The sequence below is a fragment of the Schistocerca piceifrons genome, chromosome 3 (genome assembly GCF_021461385.2).
Source record: "Schistocerca piceifrons isolate TAMUIC-IGC-003096 chromosome 3, iqSchPice1.1, whole genome shotgun sequence".
In the NCBI taxonomy this organism is placed as follows: Eukaryota; Metazoa; Arthropoda; class Insecta; order Orthoptera; family Acrididae; genus Schistocerca; species Schistocerca piceifrons.
Genome location: NC_060140.1, coordinates 186,608,166 through 186,633,115, shown reverse-complemented (window position 1 = coordinate 186,633,115; position 24,950 = coordinate 186,608,166). Strand labels below are relative to the sequence as shown.

Genomic DNA, 24,950 nt, shown 5'->3' with positions numbered 1-24,950 from the left:
CGATTATACACTGAAGTGCCAAAAAAAAGTATAAATAAACAAATAAATAAATAAAATAAAATAAAAACTGGTATAGGCATGCATACTCAAATACAGAAATATGTAAATAGGCACAATATGATGCGCTAATTGGACAGAATAACTGCTTGTATAAGAGTCAGAAGTGAACCAACGCTTTGTTAACTTGCTCAATTTGTGAAGCTCTTTCTCTTGAATAGATCGTGCAATTTTTCTCAATTTGGATTCATTTGTTTGTCTGCACATGTACATTGCATCGACCGAGTTTCGTCCCACTCCTTCGTTGTGCGTCGTCTTTTTTCTCTTAGAGTGTAAATGAGGTACCTTGGTGGACCCAGCAATGAGCCTTGTGGAAGCCCAAACGTAATTCCTCTCCAGTTGGGGTAATGTCCCCGAATTTCATTGTGTTTTTACTTGCATTTGAAAATCAAAAATGTGTCATATGGACATGCTGTAGTAACTCTCATGTGTGGTCTCAGCGTTGTGCATGCCTTCTAATACGATGTCGGCTTGCGTATCGCCGTTGCTGGCTGCACCTCGGTCCACCTTGTCGTACAGGGGCCCCAGCACCAGTATCCAGTTGGTCACGAAGGCGCTTGCGGCAGTGGCGGAGACTTACTGGTAGCCCCTCCTGGCGAGTATCCAGCGCATGGGCACGGAGACCTCGGTGACGTAGACCTGCGAGAAGAGCGAGGCGATGGCGCTAGTGGCGCGGCCGTCGCCGGCGCCCAGGTCGAGCAGCACGCCGCCCCACAGCGAGGGACCGGCGTCGCCCACCAGCCGCTCCAGCTGCCGCCGCGACACCACGAACATCGAGCCGCGGCCCAGCAGCCTGCCGTGCAAACACACAGGCGTCTCAGTCGTCTGGCCTCGGTCAGGCAAACGTGTTCACAAAGCATCCCTAAAGGCGTGACAAAATTAGAATAGTACAAGTAACACCCCAAATTAGAATAAGTAGAAGTAGCATCAAAATGTGCCACATCAAATACAGCCAATTAGCACACCATGAATACATAAAAATAACATACATAAACATGACATAACCACAACTAGTAAACCCCTCACCGTGGATTATTTAAAGAATCGGACTGCGATGTACGAAACAGCTTCAAACTTCCAATTTCTTTACAAATGAGTTAATGTGTTAAATACGATGGCGTTCAAAAAGTAATGCAACCCTTTTTCCTGAAAGCAGGTGGGGTTTTATTCACGATTCCATGACACCATATTACAGTACTGGCCATTAAACTTGCTACACCACGAAGATGACGTGCTACAGACGCGAAATTTAACCGACAGCAAGAAGAAGCTGTGATATGCAAATGATTAGCTTTTCAGAGCATTCACACGAGGTTGGCGCCGGCGGTGACACCTACAACGTGCTGACATGAGGAAAGTTTCCAATCGATTTCTCATACACAAACAGCAGTAGACCGGCGTTGCCTGGTGAAATGTTGTTGTAGGAGTAGAAATGCTTACCATCACGTTTCCGACTTTGATAAATGTCGGATTGTAGCCTATCGCGATTGCGGCTTATCGTATCGCGACATTGTTGCTCGCGTTGGTTGAGATCCAATGACTGTTAGCAGAATATGGAATCGGCGGGTTCAGGAGGGTAATACGGAACGCCGTGCTGGATCCCAACGACCTCGTATCACTAGCAGTCGAAATGACAGGCATCTTATTCGCATGGCTGTAACGGATCGTGCTGCCACGTCTCGATCCCTGAGTCAACAGATGGGGACGTTAGCAAGACAACAACCATCTGCACGAACAGTTCGACGACGTTTGCAGCAGCACGGGCGATCAGCTCGGAGACCATGGCTGCGGTTACCCTTGACGCTGCATCACAGACAGCAGCGCCTGCGATGGTGTACTCAACGACGAACCTGGGTGCACGAATGGCAAAACGTCATTTTTCCGGATGCATCCAGGTTCCGTTTACAGCATCATGATATTCGCATCCGTGTTTGGCGACATCGCAGTGAACGCACATTGGAAGCGTGTATTCGTCATCGCCATACTGGCGTATCACCCGGCGTGATGGTATAGGGTGCCATTGGTTACACGTCTCGGTCCCCTCTTGTTCGCATTGACGGCACTTTGAACAGTGGGCGTTACATTTCAGATGTGTTACGACCCGTGGCTCTACCCTTCATTCGATCCCTGCGAAACCCTACATTTCAGCAGGATAATGTACGAACGCATGTTGCAGGTTTGTACGGAAGTTTCTGGATACAGAAAATGTTCGACTGCTGTCCTGGCCAGCACATTCTCCAGAACTCTCACCAATTGAAAACGTCTGGTCAATGGTGGCCGAGCATCTGGCTCGTCACAATACGCCAGTCACTACTCTTGATGAACTGTGGTATCGTGTCGAAGCTGCTTGGGCAGCTGTACCTGTACACGCCATTCAAGCTCTGTTTGACTCAATGCCCAGGCGTATCAAGGCCGTTGTTACGGCCAGAGGTGGTTGTTCTGGGTACTGATTTCTCAGGATCTATGCACCCAAATTGCGTGAAAATGTAATCACATGTCAGTTCTAGTACAATATGTTTGTCCAATGAATACCCGTTTATCATCTGCATTTCTTCTTGGTGTAGCAATTTTAATGGCCAGTAGTGTATTCTCCACTCTTGATTTAAATAATGAAAACTGTGCAAGTTAATTATGTAGACTTGAAAATGAGAATAAATACTCGAAACGCGTTGTGCTAAGCACAAAAACCTAAGTATCTGGCGCGTTTTTCATGATCTAAATCATGAATGACACAACTGCAGACTTCCCTCAATCATCTAATATGATGAACGACATTAAATTCCCTACTCTTCTGGCTACAAAAACTTGTTTTTCAACATAATCAGAACGACAGCCCGACGTCTAGGAAGGCCAGTATTCCCGCATAGAACCACTCTGCTCGTCGACGTCGGAGCCAACGTCTTGCTGCATTAATAATCTTCTCGCTCAGTCACTTAATGCGCAAGCAATTCCGCGCAGATGGCCGTTCGTTGCTCTTTATGGTCTTCCGTTAGGCGGTGACGAACCCAATAGGCACACACCTTTCAGTACCCTAACTAGTGGATTTTATTTATTTATTTAGCGTATGGCATTTAAGTACATTTCATTATTGGATCATGTTATTCTAGATTACGTAACATTAAATATATTCACAGACAAACATCTAGTCCTTGTACATATTCAAGGGTTTTTTTGGGGATGCCATGAGGAATTCTTCAAAGTCCCCACTGAACGCTCTGGCACTGCGTTCTTCTCTGATGTGTTGGATGGTCTGGTTAGGCGCGCCGCAGTCACATGCTGGCCAAGGCAGCAGTCCCCTTTTTAAGAGTGAGTCAGTAGGTTAGGTTAGGTTAGCACATCTTCCATGTCCAGTTCTTAGACCAGATCTTGCGGGGCTGATCAAACCCAGGAACTGCCTCAGTAATAAAAGGCTTTAGATGGCAAGTTGTTGGGGCATTTTGGAGCCATTCTCTTCTCCAAGGGTTGAAGTCAGCCCCAGTGAGGCTGTCGAGATCAAGAGCAGGATGTCTTGAACGAAGCCTCTTGAAACTAAGATCAGGTATATCGATGTGTACCGGTAGTTCAGGGTTTGCTTCGATCTTCTTGTATTCCCTGACCAAGGCTGTTTCTCGTCGTACTTTGGGGGGTGGTATATGACTCAGGACAGGTATCCATATGTTAGATGTAGACCTAACCGTTCCTGAAATAATGCGCATGGTGTTGTTAAGTTCGACATCGATTTTGTTCACAGTTTAGCCATACTGGTGCAAAGTACTCCGCCGCAGAGTATACCAGGTTCAGCGCAGACGTCCTCAGAGTTGTTACTGTTGATCCCCCGGTAGTTCCGCGGAGTTTGTGGATGAGGTTGTTTCTTGTTCTCACCTTGGCAACTTTTTTAAGGTGTGATTTAAATGGCAAGGTTCTGTCTAACGTGACCCCTAGGTACCTTGGTTCCTTGTTGTGGTTAAGGCGTGTATCGTCAAGGTATACTTTCAGAGCTCTGTCGGCTTCTCTGTTATTGAGGTCGAAGCAAGTTACTTCTATCTTCGTGGCGTTAGGCCTAAGCCTATACAGGGTGTTACAAAAAGGTGCGGCCAAACTTTCAAGAAACATTCCTCACACACAAAGAAAGAAAATATGTTATGTGGACATGGTCCGGAAACGCTTACTTTACATGTTAGAGCTCATTTTATCACTTCTCTTCAAATCACATTAATCATGGAATGGAAACACACAGCATCAGAACGTACCAGCGTGACTTCAAACACATTGTTACAGGAAATGTTCAAAATGTCCTCCGTTAGCGAGGATACATGCATCCACCCTCCGTCGCATGGAATCCCTGATGCGCTGATGCAGCCCTGGAGAATGGTGCATTGTATCACAGCCGTCCACAATACGAGCACGAAGAGTCTCTTCATTTGGTACCGGGGTTGCGTAGACAAGAGCTTTCAAATGCCCCCATAAAAGAAAGTCAAGAGGGTTGAGGTCAGAAGAGCGCGGTAGCCACGGAATTGGTCCGCCTCTACCAATCCATCGGTCACCGAATCTGTTGTTGAGAAGCGTACGAACACTTTGACTGAAATGTGCAGGAGCTCCATCGTGCATGAACCACATGTTGTGTCGTACTTGTAAAGGCATGTGTTCTAGCAGCACAGGTAGAGTATCCCGTATGAAATCATGATAACGTGCTCCATTGAGCGTAGGTGGAAGAACATGGGGCCCAATCAAGACATCACCAACAATGCCTGCCCAAACGTTCACAGAAAATCTGTGTTGATGACGTGATTGCACAATTGTGTGCGGATTCTTGTCAGCCCACACATGTTGATTGTGAAAATTTACAATTTGATCACGTTGGAATGAAGCCTCATTCGTAAAGAGAACATTTGCACTGAAATGAGGATTGACACATTGTTGGATGAACCATTCGCAGAAGTGTACCCGTGGAGGCCAATCAGCTGCTGATAGTTCAAAATGGTTCAAATGGCTCTGAGCACTATGGGACTCAACTGCTGAGGTCATTAGTCCCCTAGAACTTAGAACTAGTTGAACCTAACTAACCTAAGAACATCACAAACATCCATGCCCGCTGCTGATAGTGCCTGCACACGCTGTACATGGTACGGAAACAACTGGTTCTCCTGTAGCACTCTCCACACAGTGACGTGGTCAACTTTACCTTGTACAGCAGCAACTTCTCTGACGCTGGCATTAGGGTTATCGTCAACTGTACGAAGAATTGCCTCGTCCACTGCAGGTGTCCTCGTTGTTCTAGGTCTTCCCCAGTCGCGAGTCATAGGCTGCAATGTTCCGTGCTCCCTAACACGCCGATCAAGTGCCTCGAACGTCTTCCCGTCGGGACACCTTCGTTCTGGAAATCTGTCTCGATACAAACGTACCGCGCCACGGCTATTGCCCCGTGCTAATCGATACATCAAATGGGCATCTGCCAAGTCCGCATTTGTAAACATTGCACTGACTGCAAAACCACGTTCGGGATGAGCACTAACCTGTTGATGCTACGTACTGATGGACTGTAGAGCAATGAGCCGCATGTCAACACAAGCACCGAAGTCAACATTACCTTCCTTCAATTGGGCCAACTGGCGGTGAATCGAGGGAGTACAGTACATACTGACGAAACTAAAATGAGCTCTAACATGGAAATTAAGCGTTTCCGGACACATGTCCACATAACATCTTTTCTTTATTTGTGTGTGAGGAATGTTTCCTGAAAGTTTGGCCGTACCTTTTTGTAACACCCTGTATTTACGGAAGTATGCTGCCAGGGCAGACAGATCTGAAGTCAGGGTTTTTTCCATTGTTTCAAGATCGGTGTGCCTCGTTGTAATACCCAGTCATCAGCATAGATAAACTTCGTACAGTCTGTACTAGTGGATGAATGTGTCAGCACTACCAACAGAGACGTCCAGTTGAGTAGCGAGCTGCTTCATAGTGATCTGTCGATCACCTCGAACGAGACTGTCCGCATGTTCCTCACAGCTGTGTGCGGCCGTCTGGCATATGGGAGATCGGACACGTTTGGCGCGACGTTGTTGCGATGATGTCAGATGCCTCGCCCAACAACCCACCGGTGTTTTACTCACCGGCAGGTCTCTGTAGACTTTCTGCAACCGCCAATGAGTGTCTGCGATGCTCTGGTTTTCCACCGAAATGACCTCAATGATAGCCATCTTCACGGAAGGCACATCCGTTACAGACGCCAATTTGATGGCCACGTACAGTGCTGCCACCTTCGGAACTTCATGAAACTACAGGGGCTGAAGCGGGAATATTCCAAGATGATCCACGACAAATTATACGAGGGCAGTTCAAGTAATGCAACACATTTTTTTTTCTGAAACAGGGGTTGTTTTATTCAGCATTTAAATACACCAGGTTATTCCCCAATCTTTTAGCTACACAACACTATTTTTCAACGTAATCTCCATTCAATGCTACGGCCTTACGCCACCTTGAAATGAGGGCCTGTATGCCTGCACGGTACCATTCCACTGGTCGATGTCGGAGCCAACGTCGTACTGCATCAATAACTACTTCATCATCCGCGTAGTGCCTCCCACGGATTGCGTCCTTCATTGGGCCAAATATATGGAAATCCGACCGTGCGAGATCGGGGCTGTAGGGTGCATGAGGAAGAACAGTCCACTGAAGTTTTGTGAGCTCCTCTCGGGTGCGAAGACTTGTGTGATGTCTTGCGTTGTCATGAAGAAGGAGAAGTTCGTTCAGATTTTTGTGCCTACGAACACGCTGAAGTCGTTTCTTCAATTTCTGAAGAGTAGCACAATACACTTCAGAGTTGATCGTTTGACCATGGGGAAGGACATCGAACAGAATAACCCCTTCAGCGTCCCAGAAGACTGTAACCATGACTTTACCGGCTGAGGGTATGGCTTTAAACTTTTTCTTGGTAGGGGAGTGGGTGTGGCGCCACTCCATTGATTGCCGTTTTGTTTCAGGTTCGAAGTGATGAACCCATGTTTCATCGCCTGTAACAATCTTTGACAAGAAATTGTCACCCTCAGCCACATGACGAGCAAGCAATTCCGCACAGATGGTTCTCCTTTGCTCTTTATGGTGTTCGGTTAGACAACGAGGGACCCAGCGGGGACAAACCTTTGAATATCCCAACTGGTGAACAATTGTGACAGCACTACCAACAGAGATGTCAAGTTGAGCACTGAGTTGTTTGATGGTGATCCGTCGATCATCTCGAACGAGTGTGTTCGCACGCTCCGCCATTGCAGGAGTCACAGCTGTGCACGGCCGGCCCGCACGTGGGAGATCAGTCAGTCTTGCTTGACCTTGCGGCGATGATGACACACGCTTTGCCCAACGACTCACCGTGCTTTCGTCCACTGCCAGATCACCGTAGACATTCTGCAAGCGCCTATGAATATCTGAGATGCCCTGGTTTTCAGCCAAAAGAAACTCGATCACTGCCCGTTGTTTGTAACGCACATCCGTTACAGAAGCCATTTTAACAGCTCCGTACAGCGCTGCCACCTGTCGGAAGTCAATGAAACTATACGAGACGAAGCGGGAATGTTTGAAAATATTACACAAGAAATTTCCGGTTTTTTTTAACCAAAATTGGCCGAGAAAAAAAAATGTGTTGCATTACTTATTGAACTGCCCTCGTACATTCGTTCAACCGAAACCGGCCGAGGAAAAAAAATATGTTGCGTTATTTATTGAACGCCCCTCGACGAAGAGCCACAACCCCTGGAAGCCATTACATTGGTAACCAGGAACTGGAACTTCGCCGTGTGTTATTAGTTTAGTAATGCTGATTTAGCGTTAATAGTGAAAAGTCTGTAGAAACACAGGACTGTAATTTTAGATATGAATGGTATTCTAAGCTGGCCTATAGCCACAAACAAAGGGGTATGCAGCAATTCAAAAATGTTCAAATGTGTGTGAAATCAGTCCCTAAGCTTACACACTACTTACAAACACACACACCCATGCCCGAGGAAGGACTCGAACCCCCGCCCGGACCAGCCGCACGGTCCACGACTGTAGCGCCTTAAACCGCTCGCTTAATCCCACGCGGCTATGCAACATTTCACCAATACTTTTTAACATTTATTTCGATGAGGCAATTCGGAAATAGAAAGAGATTTCGGACATCGGAATTAAGATAAACAGTGATTGCCGCTAAACTGGCTTATTGAGATGTGTACAGACATTCGCTCACCCTTGTCATCTATGACAACAGGTGCCTCAGCGTCTGTTTTGGATAGGGTCTTTTGCCATGGACGCTGTACTTTAACCAACGTGGCATACAGACAGTTTACGAACTTAGCCGTTTCGTAAATGCTCCCACTCTTGACTCGAAAGCCAATGATCATGAGCCGGCCGCTGTGGCCGAGCGGCTCTAGGCATATCACTCCGGAACCGCGCTGCTGCTGCGGTCGCAGGTTCGAATCCCGCCTCGGGGATGGATGTGTGTGATGTCCTTAGGTTAGTTAGGTTTAAGTAGTTCTAAGTCCAGGGGACTGATGACCTCAGTGTTGAGTCCTATAATGCTTAGAGCCATTTGAACCAATGATCATTCCCTTTCGACGTCAGATAAACCGCTCCGTTTCCGCATTCCGACAATGACTACACTGTTTTCCGCGTCCCTCCGACATTGTTTGTATATCGTCCACTGTTGTTGCTGGCACCTGCCGTCTGCGAGTGGTGATTGCACGTTGATGTCGAAAATAGGCGGCAATCAAGTCAATGTGAGTGGACCGTGTAGGTATGTTTCGAAAGAAGGTCTTAGATTACGATATCCAGTTGTAATATCTCTTTATATTCGATGAATTATTCTGATACAATTCCACCCTTGAATGACGTTTACTAATTTTCTATCTTCATACTCGCAGAATCCATGCGCAAAGTAGTTTCATACAATAGCTATGCCATGAGCGCATAATTATTCTTTCTAGTACTCTGTCTGGTGGTTGTTAGAAAAAAAGCTTCCGAGATTGCCTTCGTGCCGATTAGCATGATCATTGTTTGAAGAATTGTAATCTGAATATTGAGATTTTTGACAAAAGATAACTGATACGAAATTGTACGATTAAAAGAGAAATTATATATCTATATATATATATAGATATATATATATATATATATTGCTCCTTCATACAAAAGGTGTGTAACAATTTACATTATTTGACATTTGAGAATTAATGATATTCATCGATATATTGCATAGTTGTTAATCAGAAGGGAACTTCCGAAAGACTGGATACGAACCTGCATTTAATAATCCAAGAGCTCCATTACTTCTTCGGAAGGTTAAACTTCATCAAAGCCAAATATCTGCTTGATCTGTGGTTTCCCGACTGATTATACAACGCTCCCAAAATTACGAGGCATTTTCTTTGTACAGATTAGCAGACTGGCGCAAAGCACGAGCCTGCAGAGAAGAAGAATCATCGCCTGATTTCATTGTAAGAAGTAAAATTTCTGAATCATTTTGAGTGACTGAGTCATGACTGTGTTTCCTATTATGAATGTTGCTCGAACGAATTGAGAACTCCATAACTACATAATTACATATATAGGAGGAAAAAATTACACAGTGAAAGCCAAAAAAGCGAAACTGGTTCAAAGTGAAACTTTCTGGCAGATTAAAACTGTGTGCCGGTCCGGCACACAGTTTTAATCTGCCAGGAAGTTTCATATCAGCGCACACTCCGCTACAGAATGAAAATGTCTTTCTGGTTCAAAGTGGTCAGTAGTTCGAAAACAGTAGCACTCAGATAGAATGAAAATTATTGAAAAAGCGGAAGTTAAATCACGAGTAGTTACTTTCGGGTTCCTTAGGAGGCTCAAATCGACAAAAAAAAGGGGGGGTAGCGGAGAGAAACGAATTTTAGTGTAATCATGAATAGGAATATCGAGCAAGGATACGTGCAAACTGTGTGTGTTTATACGATGTTTCTTAATAGATGCAGTGTTTGGAAGCTACGCAGGTACGCAGCGTCGCGGACTAATTTATGTAACGGCACGCGCCGTGTAAGCACTCGCGGCCGATAAGCTGTTTGCTCTCAGGTATGCAGAACTTCATCTGCGAAAGCAATCTGCCCGCGCGGCACGGCCGTAACGATCCGGCCCGTCTCCCTCCCGAGAGGTCTCGCGCGAATCGGCGAATACGGAATGCGACGGGATCGCGGGGGCAATAAAACCTTTTTAAAGAACGAGAAAATGACCCTGGCGCGCACGCTTATAAGGGAGGCGCGCGAGGCGCGAGCCGGCGACGGCGCATTTAAATTTGCTTTTGTTCGCAGTTCTAAATGCAAATGACGGCACGGGGAGGGCCAGCCAGGTGTCGGCTGCCCCGGTCCTCCGGGTTCGCCAGCTCGCCTCGGCTCATTGTCCATTCTCGCCGGCGGTCGCCCGGCCGGGGCAGACCCCGCCGTCATTACCAGCGCAGGGTCTTCAGTCCGAGCCGTCGATAACACACACCTATTCAGCGCTGAGGAGCGTGCTGAGATTTTTGTTTCAGTACTTCTGGGAAGAATGTAACTGAGAAATTGGAAATGTGGATTCTGCAACAAAATCTACACCCTTTCTCTGCCAACCACTATGAAGTCCGGCGCGGATCCAAGGAGAAAGGGTCTCACCCCACCCCCCTATCCACCCCTCCACCTCCCACCCACAAACATTTCACCAAAAACGTTTATATTTTGAAACTTCCTGGCAGATTAAAACTGTGTGCCCGACCGAGACTCGAACTCGGGACCTTTGCCTTTCGCGGGCAAGTGCTCTACCATCTGAGCTACCGAAGCACGGTTCACGCCCGGTCCCACAGCTTTACTTCTGCCAGTATCTCGTCTCCTACCTTCCAAACTTTACAGAAGCTCTCCTGCGAACGTTGCAGAACTAGCACTCCTGAAAGAAAGGATATTGTGGAGACATGGCTTAGCCACAGCCTTGAGGATGTTTCCAGAATGAGATTTTCACTCTGCAGCGGAGTGTGCGCTGATATGAAACTTCCTGGCAGATTAAAACTGTGTGCCCGACCGAGACTCGAACTCGGGACCTTTGCCTTTCGCGGGCATGTGCTCTACCATCTGAGCTACCGAAGCACGACTCACGCCCGGTCCCACAGCTTTACTTCTGCCAGTGTCTCGTCTCCTACCTTCCAAACTTTACAGAAGCCCTCCTGCGAACCTTGCAGAACTAGCACTCCTGAAAGAAAGGATACTGCGGAGACATTGCTTAGCCACAGCCTGGGGGATGTTTCCAGAATGAGACGTTTATATTCTGGACGTTTATATTTTTACGTATATCAACTAGCTACCTACCCTGGCTTCGCACGGGCAGCAGCATGTGTCCACGGCCGGACGACTTGTCTGCCGTAGCGTTAATCTATACTACTATGTAAAGACAAGTCCCCTTTTAACGTTGTGCTCAGTTGGAAACAGATCTGATGGTCACTTAGGACAAGGTAACATATCGACACTCTGTAGAGCATGTTGGGTTACAACAGTGATATGTGAGCGAGCGTTATCCTGCTGGAAAGCACCCGTTGGAAAAGAGTCGCTGGAATCCTGTTCATGAATGGCAGCAGAACAGGTCCAATCAGCAGACTGACGTACAAATTTGCAGACAGGGTCCAAGGCATAACTACGAGAGTGCTCGTGCTACCATATGAAATCGCACCCCCGACCATAACTCCAGGTCCAGTGTGTCCAGCACGCACACAGGTTGGCTGCAGGTCCTCAATTGGCCTCCTCCTAACTAACACACGGCGGTCATTGGCACCGAAGCAGGACGATCTTTCATGAGAAAAGACACCAGATCTCCACCCTGCCCTCCAATGAGGTCTCTCTTGACGGCATTGAAGACGCAAATGGTCATGGTTTGGGGTCAGTGGAATGTACGGTACGGAGCGTCTGGTTCAGAGCTGTCCTTGAAGTAACTGATTTCTTAACAGTTCGTTGTGTCACTATGGTGTCAACTGCTGTTCAGATGGCTGCTGCAGACGCAGTACGGTGCGCCAGAGTGGTACCAGATACGTACACCGAAGACGACGGACTTCCCTCTCGGTAGTGCCACGTACGGAGCCCCGCCTTCTTGAGACCGCATATTCCGGTGACCACTGCTGCCAGCAATCAAATAGAGTGGCTACATTCCTGCGAAGTCTTTCTGCAACATCGCAGAAGGAACATCCAACTTTTCGTAGCCCTAGAGGACGACCTTATTCAGATTCAGTGAGGTACTGACAATGGCATCTTTGTCGTCTTAAAGGCATTTTTAACCAACATCAACCCACTACGTCGAATCTCGAGGGCAACAAACGCTTACGACCGTTACAGCGCTTATTCAAAGCAAAGCTGATTAGCATCCTCATAGCGACGCTACCAGCACCACTCTTATGCGACTGGTGCGAAATCTGAGTAGGCATTGACTTTCAGATGTAACATCACACCTACCAGCTTTACGTCGCACAACTCCTTCTTCAAACTGTGATTTTTTTTCCCGTCAGTGTATTTTATACGTATTTACTTTTTTGATCTTCGAATCGTACGCTTTGAAAATTGTACCAACAGAAATGAGAGTTGCTCTGAAATTATTTGTGTTTTAATGTATTCCGGTCCATTTTCAGATTCCAATACTAAACGCAATAGCAGCTGCGAATTTAATCTCCTGTTGACAGTTTATTCAATGGCTAACTCCCAGAAGTTGTGGAAAAGTCTGAGTTGCCGTTCTGCATGCATTCCAAGAAATGATTTTTCATTATCGGTTTGAGTGCGAATCAGCGCTATTTGGAATCTCGGGACTGTTCTCCTACCGTGGTAACGGTATTTTGTGACTGAACAAATTCTGAAATAAAAGAGTCTCTTGAAGACGGAAATTAGTTGGGAGTTAGCGTAGCTATTGTAGTCGACGGCCACTACAGGCTGTAACAAATATGTACGGCGCAAATTATAGGACACATTCTTCACACGCAGACGAAGAACTTATATGAAACGGGACGTGAAACGCTTTGTTTCCATGTTACAACTCATTTCTCCAACCCATTAATCATGGGAAACGCACACGAACTGAACGCACAAGCATACCATATGCAACTCCTTCTCACAAGAGATGTTCAGTGTGCCCTCCGTGGGCACTGATACGTGCCTCGAGCCGCCGTCATAGCGAATCTCGGATGCGCTGATGTATCTCTGTGGTATTGTGGGTAGTTCGCAGCCTTCCGTAACCCGGGTACGGAGAATCAGAACATCTTATACTGGGGTTCCATACACAACCGCTTTCAAATGCCCCCACAAAATAAAAGTCCAGTGGGCTTAGGTCCGGAGAGCGCGGAGGCCACGCAATTGGTCGATCTCTGCGTATCCACCCGTCACTGAGTCTATTATTTACAAGCCGACGGACGTTAACACTATAACGAGGAGGTGCTCCATCGTGCATGACGCCCATCTTTTGTCGCACAGCTAAAGGCACACCTAACAGGTCACGTAGATCTCAATTCGAAATTATGATAACTTTGTCTGTTGAGCCTGGGTGGAAGAAAGTGAGGCCCTACCAACAGTCACCACCAATGCCGGCCCAAACTTTGACACAAAATCTTTGTTGATGACAACCTTCAACAGTTGAGTGAGAATTGACGTATGACGTACTTGCCGATTGTGAAAATTTGCAATTCAGTCTCGTTGAAACTCGTTGGAGGAAATGAATAACAACATGCAACCAAAGCGTTTCCAGACACATGTTTAATAATTTCTTCGTCTAGGTATGAGGATGTGTCCTGCAGTTTGTGCCATACATTTCTGTTATACTCTTTGTATCTACCAGCACCTTCAGTGAACTCTTCGAATTCTGTCGATGCTGATCTTTGAGTTCTAACTCGACAGCCTTTACTATTGAGGGATTAACGGTGAGCGAGTACCACACCGCTTAATCCAAGAACAGAAAGCTTTGCGTTTGAAACTACCGTAGTCGGTGGCTAAATGTGGCTATATATCACGAGACGAGGCGGCAGTCGCAGGCCTGTGTCTTACCATTCTTGTTGGTTCAAAAAAATTGAAGTAGTATAATTTGAAGTACAAAGAGTCCTTCTGTGGTTGAAAATGGACTCGCTTGAACATATGAAAGTAACGGCAGGTTCGTATGGTGGCGTATGCTTTATCGTAAAAACCCTAGAAACGTGTTCAAAATCAGCTGGTGCGAGGTTATCTCCAACGACAAAAAATGCTCTTGTTACCACACCTGGAAAAAATTGATACTTGTACGGACATTCCTTACAACCGCCCACTTCAAATACTTCCGAACCCATCTTACATGGCACGTCTGGTCTGATACGCCTTGTTAAAAGTAAAAGGAACCAACGGTGGGCGCTGAATGCGGCGCTGTCCAGTGCAGCAATACCTTAGAGAAAGTGGTCTAGGAGGATACATCAGCTCATAAACCTTGGAAACATGTACTCTAAAACAAGTATAAATCTGGCTTTTAGGAAATACATGAATTATATTACTTTATCCAAACTTGCACTGTTCTTTGTATATTGAATGTTGAATGCGCCACAGTTTACGTATTGTTAGCATTATCTGCACCAGTAGTCACCAAACGAAGTAGCGCAGCGCTTAAAACGCTCGATTTACGTCTGGTGATCCCGACTCAGATGTCCTGTAACTCTACTAAAACGCTTTAGGCGAATTCTTATTCCATGGCTGATTCTTTTCTCCTCCTCAAGTACCCTCGTCACAGCGCGTCCGTTAATAAATAGGGCTATCCTTTCACCGAAATCATTTTTGTTGCGTGATATTCGCGCCTTGTACTGAGCACAACATTCGAAAGTACTATTCTTGTTACCTTTCTGGTCCAGTCGCATCAGTACTTCGTCTGTCACGATCTGTACATCTACGACAGCTATTTTTTTTTTCAACCTCTGATCGATCGCAGAATTGAAACCATAGCGAAAATCTGGCGAAGCACATGTGTTGCGCAGTGTCTCTTGTACCCCAGTCTATCGCGACGCGTCGCTCTTCTTAGTTCAGAACGCACAGTAAGCACGCAAGGATGCCTAGAAAATAGTGTCTCTCGACAAGTGTGAAATGAATGTTGGAGGGTTTCGCCTGATTTCATACACCCCACATAACACATGTGTCATGCATTTCCCTCTCCATGACAATTCTCGGCCGCACACGAATGTAAGTGTAACGAAGAAGGTTCTGCAGCGGTTTCGATGGGAAGTGTTTGATCACCTACCATACAGTCCAGACTTGGCTCCCTCTGATTTGCATCTCTTCGTTCACATAAACTGCTGGCTATGAGGACAGTACTTTGGCACAGCTGCAGACCAGCGAAGGGTATTGGTGGCAATAACAGGTTGCTGCATTTAATGACGAGAGTATTGGAAAGTTGGTGTCACGCTACGACAAATGTGTATGTCGCACCGATGACTATGTAGAGGAGTACCTGTACGGTGTAGCTAAGCGTTGCTAATAAAAGATTTTTGATTGTCGCTATGGTTTCCATTTCGCTACCGACCAGGGGCTGAAAAAATAATAGCCGTCGTAGCTATGTGCTCAGCAAGACAGTTTACAGTGCATGCGGAGTGCAGGTAGTGCCAATATTACTGATTTTCTGCCCTGTTCCATTTGAAAATAGAGCGAGAGAAAAACTGCAGTCTCTACGCACCCTAATCTCTCTAATCTTGTCCTCACAATTCCTACGCAATATATACGGTCGCACAGTCTTCTGGAAAAACACGTTCTCTAAATTTAGCTATTGATGTTTTGCGAGAACTAGGTCGTTCTACCGAAGACTCCCTTTCAATGTCCCCGAACATTCCTGTCACATTTTAGTGAGGGCTGTACCGTCCTCTTACGATTCTAGTAATGCGTCTCTGAATTAGATATCCGTTCTCGTGCCTACTTGATAAGGACTGCATGCGATTTCTTGTTCAGACAAGCTGCATTTTCCGTGAACCCTACAGCAAAACCTAAGTTTCCCATTCGCCTACTCTGATAACTCTCAGATCTCTTGCGGCGTTCAAACATTGCTTCGGCAGTACCCTCAAGAGTCGAGACATTAATCTCTGACCTAATAATCTTAGCTCTTTATTTGTATTTCGAGGTTTGCTTTGCTCAGAAAGGGGCAACAGACTATAGGTTCTTGGTGTTTTCCGTTCCCTATCTGTGTTACACTAATCAAAACTAATAGTTTTCTAGATGGTACAATACAGAACAGGAAAAATGAGGCAGGTAATTTTATATTTCTCTTGCTCTACACTTACTTGATGTCGCTCATTACCGGACAGTTGCGAGATTCTCCCTCAGCCAGGCTTCGCATCGTTCACAGGAGAGCGCGGGAGACACCGGCAAGCCGACGAAAAACACGTAATTTTCTTTTGTACCGTACATAATTCCAAAGACTCCTCTTTAATGGAGGAAAAGAGACAAAGACGTCACGTAATTTAGTAGGTAACAATGGCGGGCGCGTGTTTGACGGATATGTGTAGCAAATTCGTAATTCGTGCCGGGTTTTGTACGACCATCAGGGCTATCCGGGACCGGTTTTTAATTCCATTGTCGAAAAATTACTGAAAAAGCTGGTATATCCCGAGGCGCGGCTATCGGAAGTAAAGAGCGGCAGGTGGAAGTGGGGGCGGGGGGGGGGGGGGGGGGCGGCGAGGGGGGACCGTGAAAGAGCGTTAAGCACAAGAGCATTACGTCTGCGTGACAACATAATCTCCCGCTACAATGGAGTCGTCCGCGCCGGGCGTCCCGCCTAGAGTCGACACCATGACCGCCCAAAACGAGACTCCGGTATTGTGCCTATACAGACAATGGAAAGATGTGAAGGCAGCACTTGAGAAACTGATCTAACATTGCCAGAATGTACAAGTTATGGTGACACAAGCGTTCGTATTTTGCACGGTCAGTACATGTTAATACAGCAATCTGTACACCTGGAGGACAAAAAGGAAAATAACTCTTGGGCTACGTACACGTCATCAGCGCAAAAGAGATTCACTCAGTCGCCTAGTATAATAGCGCCATCCACCTCTATCGTTTATTAAATTTTTAATTTCTACATACGGCGAAAAACTTTTAACACGAAACATCTTAACACAAGAAATCAGCTGACGCGAAATATTACTTAGGTCCAGGCAAAATACTATGCAATTTGTTACATTTTTTTCTTTAAAGGCAAAACAGATATTAATTTATACGGAAAGATTTAGCTTCTCGGATAAGCAAATGTAAATGCTCTCTGCAGACTAACAAGCCTACCACAACAAAGGTCAGCATTTAATAACGATTGTGGTGTTGCTCACGCTGCATTTTCGGGCAACAACAGTCATATTATGTGGCAGGTGTCATTAGAGCACAGTTAATAAAGTCATTTCACGTAATAATAAAAAAACTAGGCACTCATCTTTTTGTGTTTCCCACGCTGGTCTCGTATAATCATGGCTCAATCGTTGAAAATCTAGGTGGTTATGATTCCAAGCTCGGATGCAAAGAGGCCTAGGTTTTATTCTGCTATATTCAAAAGTTTTGTAGATGCGTTTCACAAATCATTCTTGAAGATTACACTTTTGCAGGACAATGGTGATGTATAAAAAGCAATCAGCACTCCGAATTTAAGTTACACTTCCTTTTAATTGCAATATCACGTAAACACAAAACATAACTTCACAATACAAAACATACTTGAAAACATCTTCCTCACAGTCACTGTTAAAGTTCACATTTTATAAGCGGACTACAATACGCGTCTTTCCTACATGACGTCCAAGACTTGACTTTTTCAAAGTCCGACTCTCTAACAAGTTAACAACTAACTAATAATCGCTTACGCGCCCAAAAATCAGAGTTACAAGTACGTCAAAGATCATAGTGACAAAAGAAAGAATACACATAAGAATAATATCATTGCAATATAAACATATCGATGTATCACAAATGAAATCAAATCTGAATGTTGTCTCAGAAATATGTTAAGTAGTTAACAGAAACACAGTAGAATATTACTGGTATCGAGAGGTTCAGATGAGGTGCCGTAATGGTTACGTAATTCAAGTACCATTACAAGACGCAATGTCACAGAAGTTTATCGGTTTATTTATTTTTGCTGCACAGAACAAGTAAAGAAGCGTTGCTACTGCTGTTTTACAATTTGTCTTTGGGGACTGACATAGCCAAAACATCCCAATAGTTTTCGAATTCGATGTTGAGTGTGTTGAAGTCGGTGAATTTTGTGTCGAAATCATTGAGTTTTGTGTCTAAATTGTTTTGTGTTATGGCTTTTTTTTATTTATTTCTGCATTTATTTCACTTGGCACGATTCAAAAGTAGTTTTATTTTAAGAAGTTATTCACGAAAGAAAGTTTCGAATTACAGAACAGTCAACTGTAACTTTGAAAACTATTTAAATAACCAATATTATAATCTTAACATGCTAAATTTCAAGTTTCTGAAAATATATAATGCTCTCAAAATTAATTTACTATTTATAAAATTATTGTAATTAAAAAGTTTATGTTTCTAGAAGTAAGCACGCTAATTCTTAGTTTGCATTCTTAGTTTGACACTGTCTTCAACACGTAAACACGACTGGTGTGTCATTTTAACTTGTAAAAGTGTTATGTCTTACCTCAGAATTGTAGTTTTGTTCTACAGACATGTAGTTTTGTTCTACAGACATGGCGTGATAATTCTTATGGAAAGCTAAGCCGGCGTGAATAAATGAATAATCAAAAATACAAGTGTTTCAATCACTACATAACAGACCATATCTTGCACAACGAGTTGAAAGCAAAGAAGAAAGATAAGGAAAATAGTAATTCATTTGCAATTATTGTTCCTGTTCTTAATTACATAGTTCAATAATGGTGAAAACCTAACCTAAAATGCACTTACTGTGACGTTCATTATGGATTATTGATGTAGGAAGAAATATTACAAATGTATTGCTCGTCTGAGATTAAACATTACAATTGCTTGCGTTTTGGGAAGATGAATCGCAAGCGATACCTTTCAAATGGTGCGAAAGTAAACTTTCTGTATCGATGTATAAGTTAAAATTCACACAAGTTTTTATCTTCATTCATCCAGAAGATATAAATTTATGAAATCTGATGGATATTTTTGAAACACCCAGTTTATCACTCGTCTTCCTCTGTGCTCCATTCCAATTCTTAGCACCGTTTCCAATAGCTTCTGTCTCGCTCGATACAGTGCACAGAGTAACGGAAATACGACACGCGTATTTCGACAGTGAAGCTACACTTACGCGCCAAAGAAACTGGTATAGGCATGCGTATTCAAATACAGATATTTGTAAACAGGCAGAATACGACGCTGCGATCGGTAGCGCCTACATAAATCAACAAGTGTGTGGCGCAGTTGTTAGATCGGTTACTGCTGCTACAATGGTAGGTTATCAAGATTTGAGTGAGTTTGAACGTGGTGTTATAGTTGGCGCACGAGCGATGGGCCACAGCATCTCCGAGGTACCTATGATGGGACACAGCATCTCCGAGGTACCTAAGAAGTGGAGATTTTTCCGTACAACCATTTCACGAGTGTACCGTGAACATACCAGGAATCCGGTAAAACACCAAAACTCCGACATCGTTGCGCCGGAAAAAGATCCTGCAAGAACGGGACCAATGACGAATGAAGAGAACGTCACAGAAGTGCAAACCTTCCGCAAATTGCTGCAGATTTCAGTCATGGGCCATCAACAAGTGTAGGCGTGAGAAGCATTCAACGAAACATCATCCACACGGGCTTTCGGAGCCGAAGGCCCACTCGTGTACCCTTGATGACTGCACGACACAAACCTTTCGCTTCGCCCGGGCCCGCCAACACCGACATCGGTGACTGGAAACATGTCACCTGCTCGGACGAGTCTCGTTTCAAATTGTATGGAGCAGATGGACGTGTACGGGTATGGAGACAACCTATTGAATCCATAGACCATGTATGTCAGCAGGGGACTGTTCAAGCTGGTGGAGGCTCTACAATGGTGTGGGGCGTGTGCAGTTGGAGTGATATGGCACCCCTGATACGTCTAGATACGGCTATGACAGGTGACACGTACGTATGCGTCCTGTCTGATCACCTGCATCCATTCGTGTCCATTGTCCATTCCGACGGACTTTGGTAAAAATGAAATGAAATGAGCATAAGGCATTGGAGACCGCGAGGCACCATTCGGGGAAGTTCGGCCGCTTTTTCATCGACCCCACATTGGGCGACTTGCGCGCCGGTGATGAGGATCAAATGATGACGAGGACAACATAGCACCCAGTCCACGAGCGGAGAAAATCTCCAACCCAGCCGGAAATCGAGCCCGGGCCCGCTGCACGGGACGCAAGCACGTTACCACCCAGATAAGCAGGCGGACGGACTTGGGCAATTCCAGCACGACAATGCGACATCCCACACGTCCAGAATTGCTACAGAGTGGCTCCAGGAACACTCTTCTGAGTTTACACACTTCCGCTGGTCACCAAACTCCCCAGACATGAACATTATTGAGCATATCTGGGATGACTTGCAAAATGCTGTTCAGAAGAGATCCCCTTCCCGTCGTGCTCTAACAGATTTATGGACAGCCCTGCAGGATTCCTGGTGTCAATTCCCTCCAGCACTACTTCAGACATTAGTCGAGTCCATTTGTGATGACCGCAACCCACCGGAAAAATAATTATCAAAATCTGAACTGAGAAGTCACCCAAAATTCTAGTTGGGAAACCACATTCTTTCGTTATACTTCTCAATTGGTCACGATCCCACTTTGTTTATGAACTGAAAACTCTAATATTCACGAGAAACTGCTCTGAAATTAACCTGAACCGTCAAAATTGTGTATATATTCTCTGAAACTTCAGACACATCTAAGACAATATCTGAAAGGAATTAGAAAAAGTGACAAAATTTCGTGAATCATACACAATACTGTTAATAACTGCATGAACACTGGGGGGGGGGGGGGGGGGTTCACCATACATCTACCCACTTTTGAGTATAACCAGTGTCTCTTAATACTACGACTCGTAGCAATACAATATCAAAACTTTTATTACTGGGTAAACAGTCCCTACGTGATTTGACAGCTGACATTTATAATTCACGCTCACGTCAGGAAATGCACCAATACGGGAATAGCAGCTTTTACGTTATTGGTCAGAACGCAAGCAATTATGGCGGTCGCTGTACTTTTCGCGCGACGCCATATTTTGTTACAAAATGCTCTTATTAGTCACTGTCATATAACTAGTCTCATAACAATACATAAAACTGCATAAAATAACAACAATAATATTGACATGCAAGGAGAATTAGTTCTAATGAGAGGAAGAAGTTCATATTTACTGGTGTTTCAACAATGACTACCAGGCAACTTTTAATTCACTGATAGTAATTTTATTTTCGTTAGCAGAAAGCAAACATAAACTAAACAAAGAATTTATTTGAATAGAGTCTGTAAGTCTTATACGTTTAATAGAGAGCGAAAGTTTCTAGGTCAGGGGATAGCGTTCGGCGAAATCTCTCAACTTTTTGTTGCATACGAAGCGTTGCGTTGGGCAGCACGATGTCGGCGGGTTACGATGATGAGAGCAGGATACAGGCAGTTCCGCTGGTTAATCTTCTCCGGCGAAACGCAAATAAAGTTCCGACACAGCTGCATCATTAATCCCGTGCTGATTAACAAACCACAAGACGCCAGTATACGACCGTTGTTAACATGTCCTCTCTTTCACAGTACATTACGTAGACATCGCTCGTTTTTACACTTTATGCACTGTCCGTGACGCTATCGTCCATAATTACACAGTTCGTCACATTCATATAGTCTTAGCCACAAATACACGGTTCGTAGAATTGTTCTTGTGTGTGAACCAAACCGTAAACAATGTCCACTCTGTTCTCGCATTTCAAACTTCGCAACGTCACTGAAAGTCATTTATATTGCACAGTTAATTAAAGTCTTCACTTTCACGGCTTGATAGAATGTAAGTTCGCTGGCGATGGCATTATATACCGCAGTGGTAAAGAGAATTAACAATCTGATAGTTCGGTATCACTATCCATACAATTACGTATGCTTTTCATAAAACACAGTACTATTTTTCCGCGCACGCTTCACAGACACACCATCCACCATCCCCTCTACTACACAACAACCTTTCGACTATCGATACCGAGCGAGGTGGCGCTGTGGTTAGCACACTGGACTCGCATTCGGGAGGACGACGGTTCAATCCCGTCTCCGGCCATCCTGATTTAGATTTACCGTGATTTCCCTAAATCGCTTCAGGCAAATGCCGGGATGGTTCCTTTGAAAGGGCACGGCCGATTTCCTTCCCCATCCTTCCCTCACCCGAGCTTGTGCTCCGTCTCTAATGACCTCGTTGTCGACGGGACGTTCAACACTAATATCCTCCTCCTCCTCGACTATCGATATCACTATCGCTGTCCCCTGTCTATAGATGTTATATCGTTATCGTAAATTACATAAATCTTTATAAATGCTATTGACTGCATTTTCACAATTAATAATATTCCAAAAGAGAACTTTACAAACTTTACCACAGGTTCAAATGGTTCAAATGGCTCTGAACACTATGGGACTCAACTGCTGAGGTCATTAGTCCCCTAGAACTTAGAACTAGTTAAACCTAACTAACCTAAGGACATCACAAACATCCATGCCCGAGGCAGGATTCGAACCTGCGACCGTAGCGGTCTTGCGGTTCCAGACTGCAGCGCCTTTAACCGCACGGCCACTTCGGCCGGCTTTACCACAGGTACAAAGCAAGAAACATATTTATCCATTGGCAAACGAAATAATCACAATTACATCTTTACATTTAAAAACCACAGTAGAATGTTACATAATCACAATTAGAAATGCCCATATGAACAAAAGAAAAAGAATAGACATCTAAAGAAAATCACGAAAAAAAATTTATACGCGTAATTAGCAATGCCTTCACGCATTCCATGTCGTGTTGCGACACTTAAGCGTGCTCGAGGGGGCCCTCGACGATATTAGGCAGGTGTGCCAGTGTCTTTGGCTCTTCAGTGTAAATCACAATAACTCTGCGTCGTTCGATACGAAGGTACCTAATGTAGACTGTGACCGGGTTAAACACACGAAATATAAAATGTTGTAACTTGAAACCTATGTATGTATGTATATATGTACGTATGTATTGAACTGGGGACCTAGCAGCGACGTAGACCTCAGTGGTACACAACCCCACAACAGTCTACACCAGTCCACTCACCCCACCGCCGCCCCACACCGAACCCCCACACCGAACCCATGGTTATTGTGCGGTTCGGCCCCCAGTGGACCTCGCCGACATAGTGTAACTGAGGCGGAATAAGGGGAACCACCCCGCATTCACCGAGGCAGATAGAAAACCTGCCTTAAAAACCATCCACAGGCCGGCCGGCACACCGGACCTCGACACTAACCCGCCGGGCGGATTCCCCGCACGCCTTCCCGCTCGGGAAGCAGTGCTTAGACCGCACGACTAGCCGCGCGAGCTACTTGAAACATAACAGAGATATTTGTTGGCGATTTGCTGCTTCAAGCATGCTAACTCATAGTGTTTTCTGTGTTTGCTTGCCGCGAATGGTACAGCGTGTGCATGCGTATAACTGCTTTGATCACGTAAACGAACGTCGGTAGCAACTTGGACCCAACAGCAGAAGGAGTTCTGTGTGCTTCCTCTCACGTAGTTGAAGTCAGTTATAGGTGAAGTCTGTTACACTGGTACAACGTAGTTTTCGGAATGAATATGGACTGCGTCAACTGACGATGTTGTCACTTGCGTAATAATCGGGAACTGAGTTTTGCTTTCGCTGCCGTTCACTACGCCAAGCACTCATTTCCTGAGGCTGCTGTTGAAATACTCCGCACGTCCTTCCAGCGAAGCCATCGGAAGTCAGTACGACAGTATACGATGTCGTCCATAAAACGTTGCGCCAACGGGCGTACAAACTGCAACTTTGTTACAAAATCAGGCCTGATGGCAGGCCGCGACCGAAGGTATTCTCGGAAACAATTCCGGCAGAAACAGATTACGCCATTTGATATTTACTGTGGAGGTTTATCAAGAATCAAGTATTACAGCCACCGGTTTGTGATCCACCACACCTGCGCCATCGCACTCGTGTATCTATTGCAGATATTATGCCTGCAACGCTGCAAAACAGTTGTAGATGAGTGGAATACAGATTAGATGTCTGTCACGCCATTAATGGTGTGCATATCGAGATTTATTAGGTATGCAAAAAGAAATATTGAGTTTCTATACTTGTAGAAAACATACCGTCAATAAATATCTCAATTACTTCTCAAGTTATAACATTTTATATTATTATATGTTTAACCACGATACCCTGTACTTCGACAACAGAAGAAATATTCAACACCAAATGGTTGTAGAATGTATGCTAGCGTACTCGTTTAAATTTCGAACACTCTCGACGCGTACTATATAGCGGTGTTTGTCTGTTAGTTAGGTACTCTTCAATGGAGTAGGCTCAGTGTCTGCTGACGATACCACACCGGTTTATTACTTAAAGGGCAGCTCTTTGCAACATAGTAAGGCCCCAAATTAGGCTTCCTTACAAATGTGAAGCGAATGATAATAGCAAATTCTTATCAGTTCTAATGTGCTGATCGCGAATATCACAAAGACAATTCAAAATTAGCTATAGTTTTTAGTTTACACAGTTTCTTTTTTTTCTTTTTTTTTACGGTGAGATAATTATATACGCATTTTTATGTTAAGTTTAAAATCAAATATTATAATTGTTTATCAAAGTCATAATAACTAGTAACAATGCATTATATCATTGTTCCTGGTCTTACTTGTGTGCAATATTTTGGATATAAACATTTTG

The 24,950-nt window shown here is 44.7% G+C and overlaps 1 protein-coding gene across 1 annotated transcript in view; it reads right to left on the bottom strand.

Moving 5' to 3' along the window:
* LOC124788503 (protein-L-histidine N-pros-methyltransferase-like) overlaps nucleotides 1-16,816 on the bottom strand; it is a 51,899-nt gene extending 35,083 nt beyond the window's left edge. The window contains exons 1-2 of the mRNA XM_047255772.1: nucleotides 16,743-16,816; nucleotides 638-850 (exon numbers count right to left, since the gene is read on the bottom strand). Coding sequence (XP_047111728.1) covers nucleotides 638-850; nucleotides 16,743-16,816 — 287 coding nt within the window. The remainder of the gene's footprint in view (nucleotides 1-637; nucleotides 851-16,742) is intronic.
* Nucleotides 16,817-24,950: the final 8,134 nt, after the last annotated feature.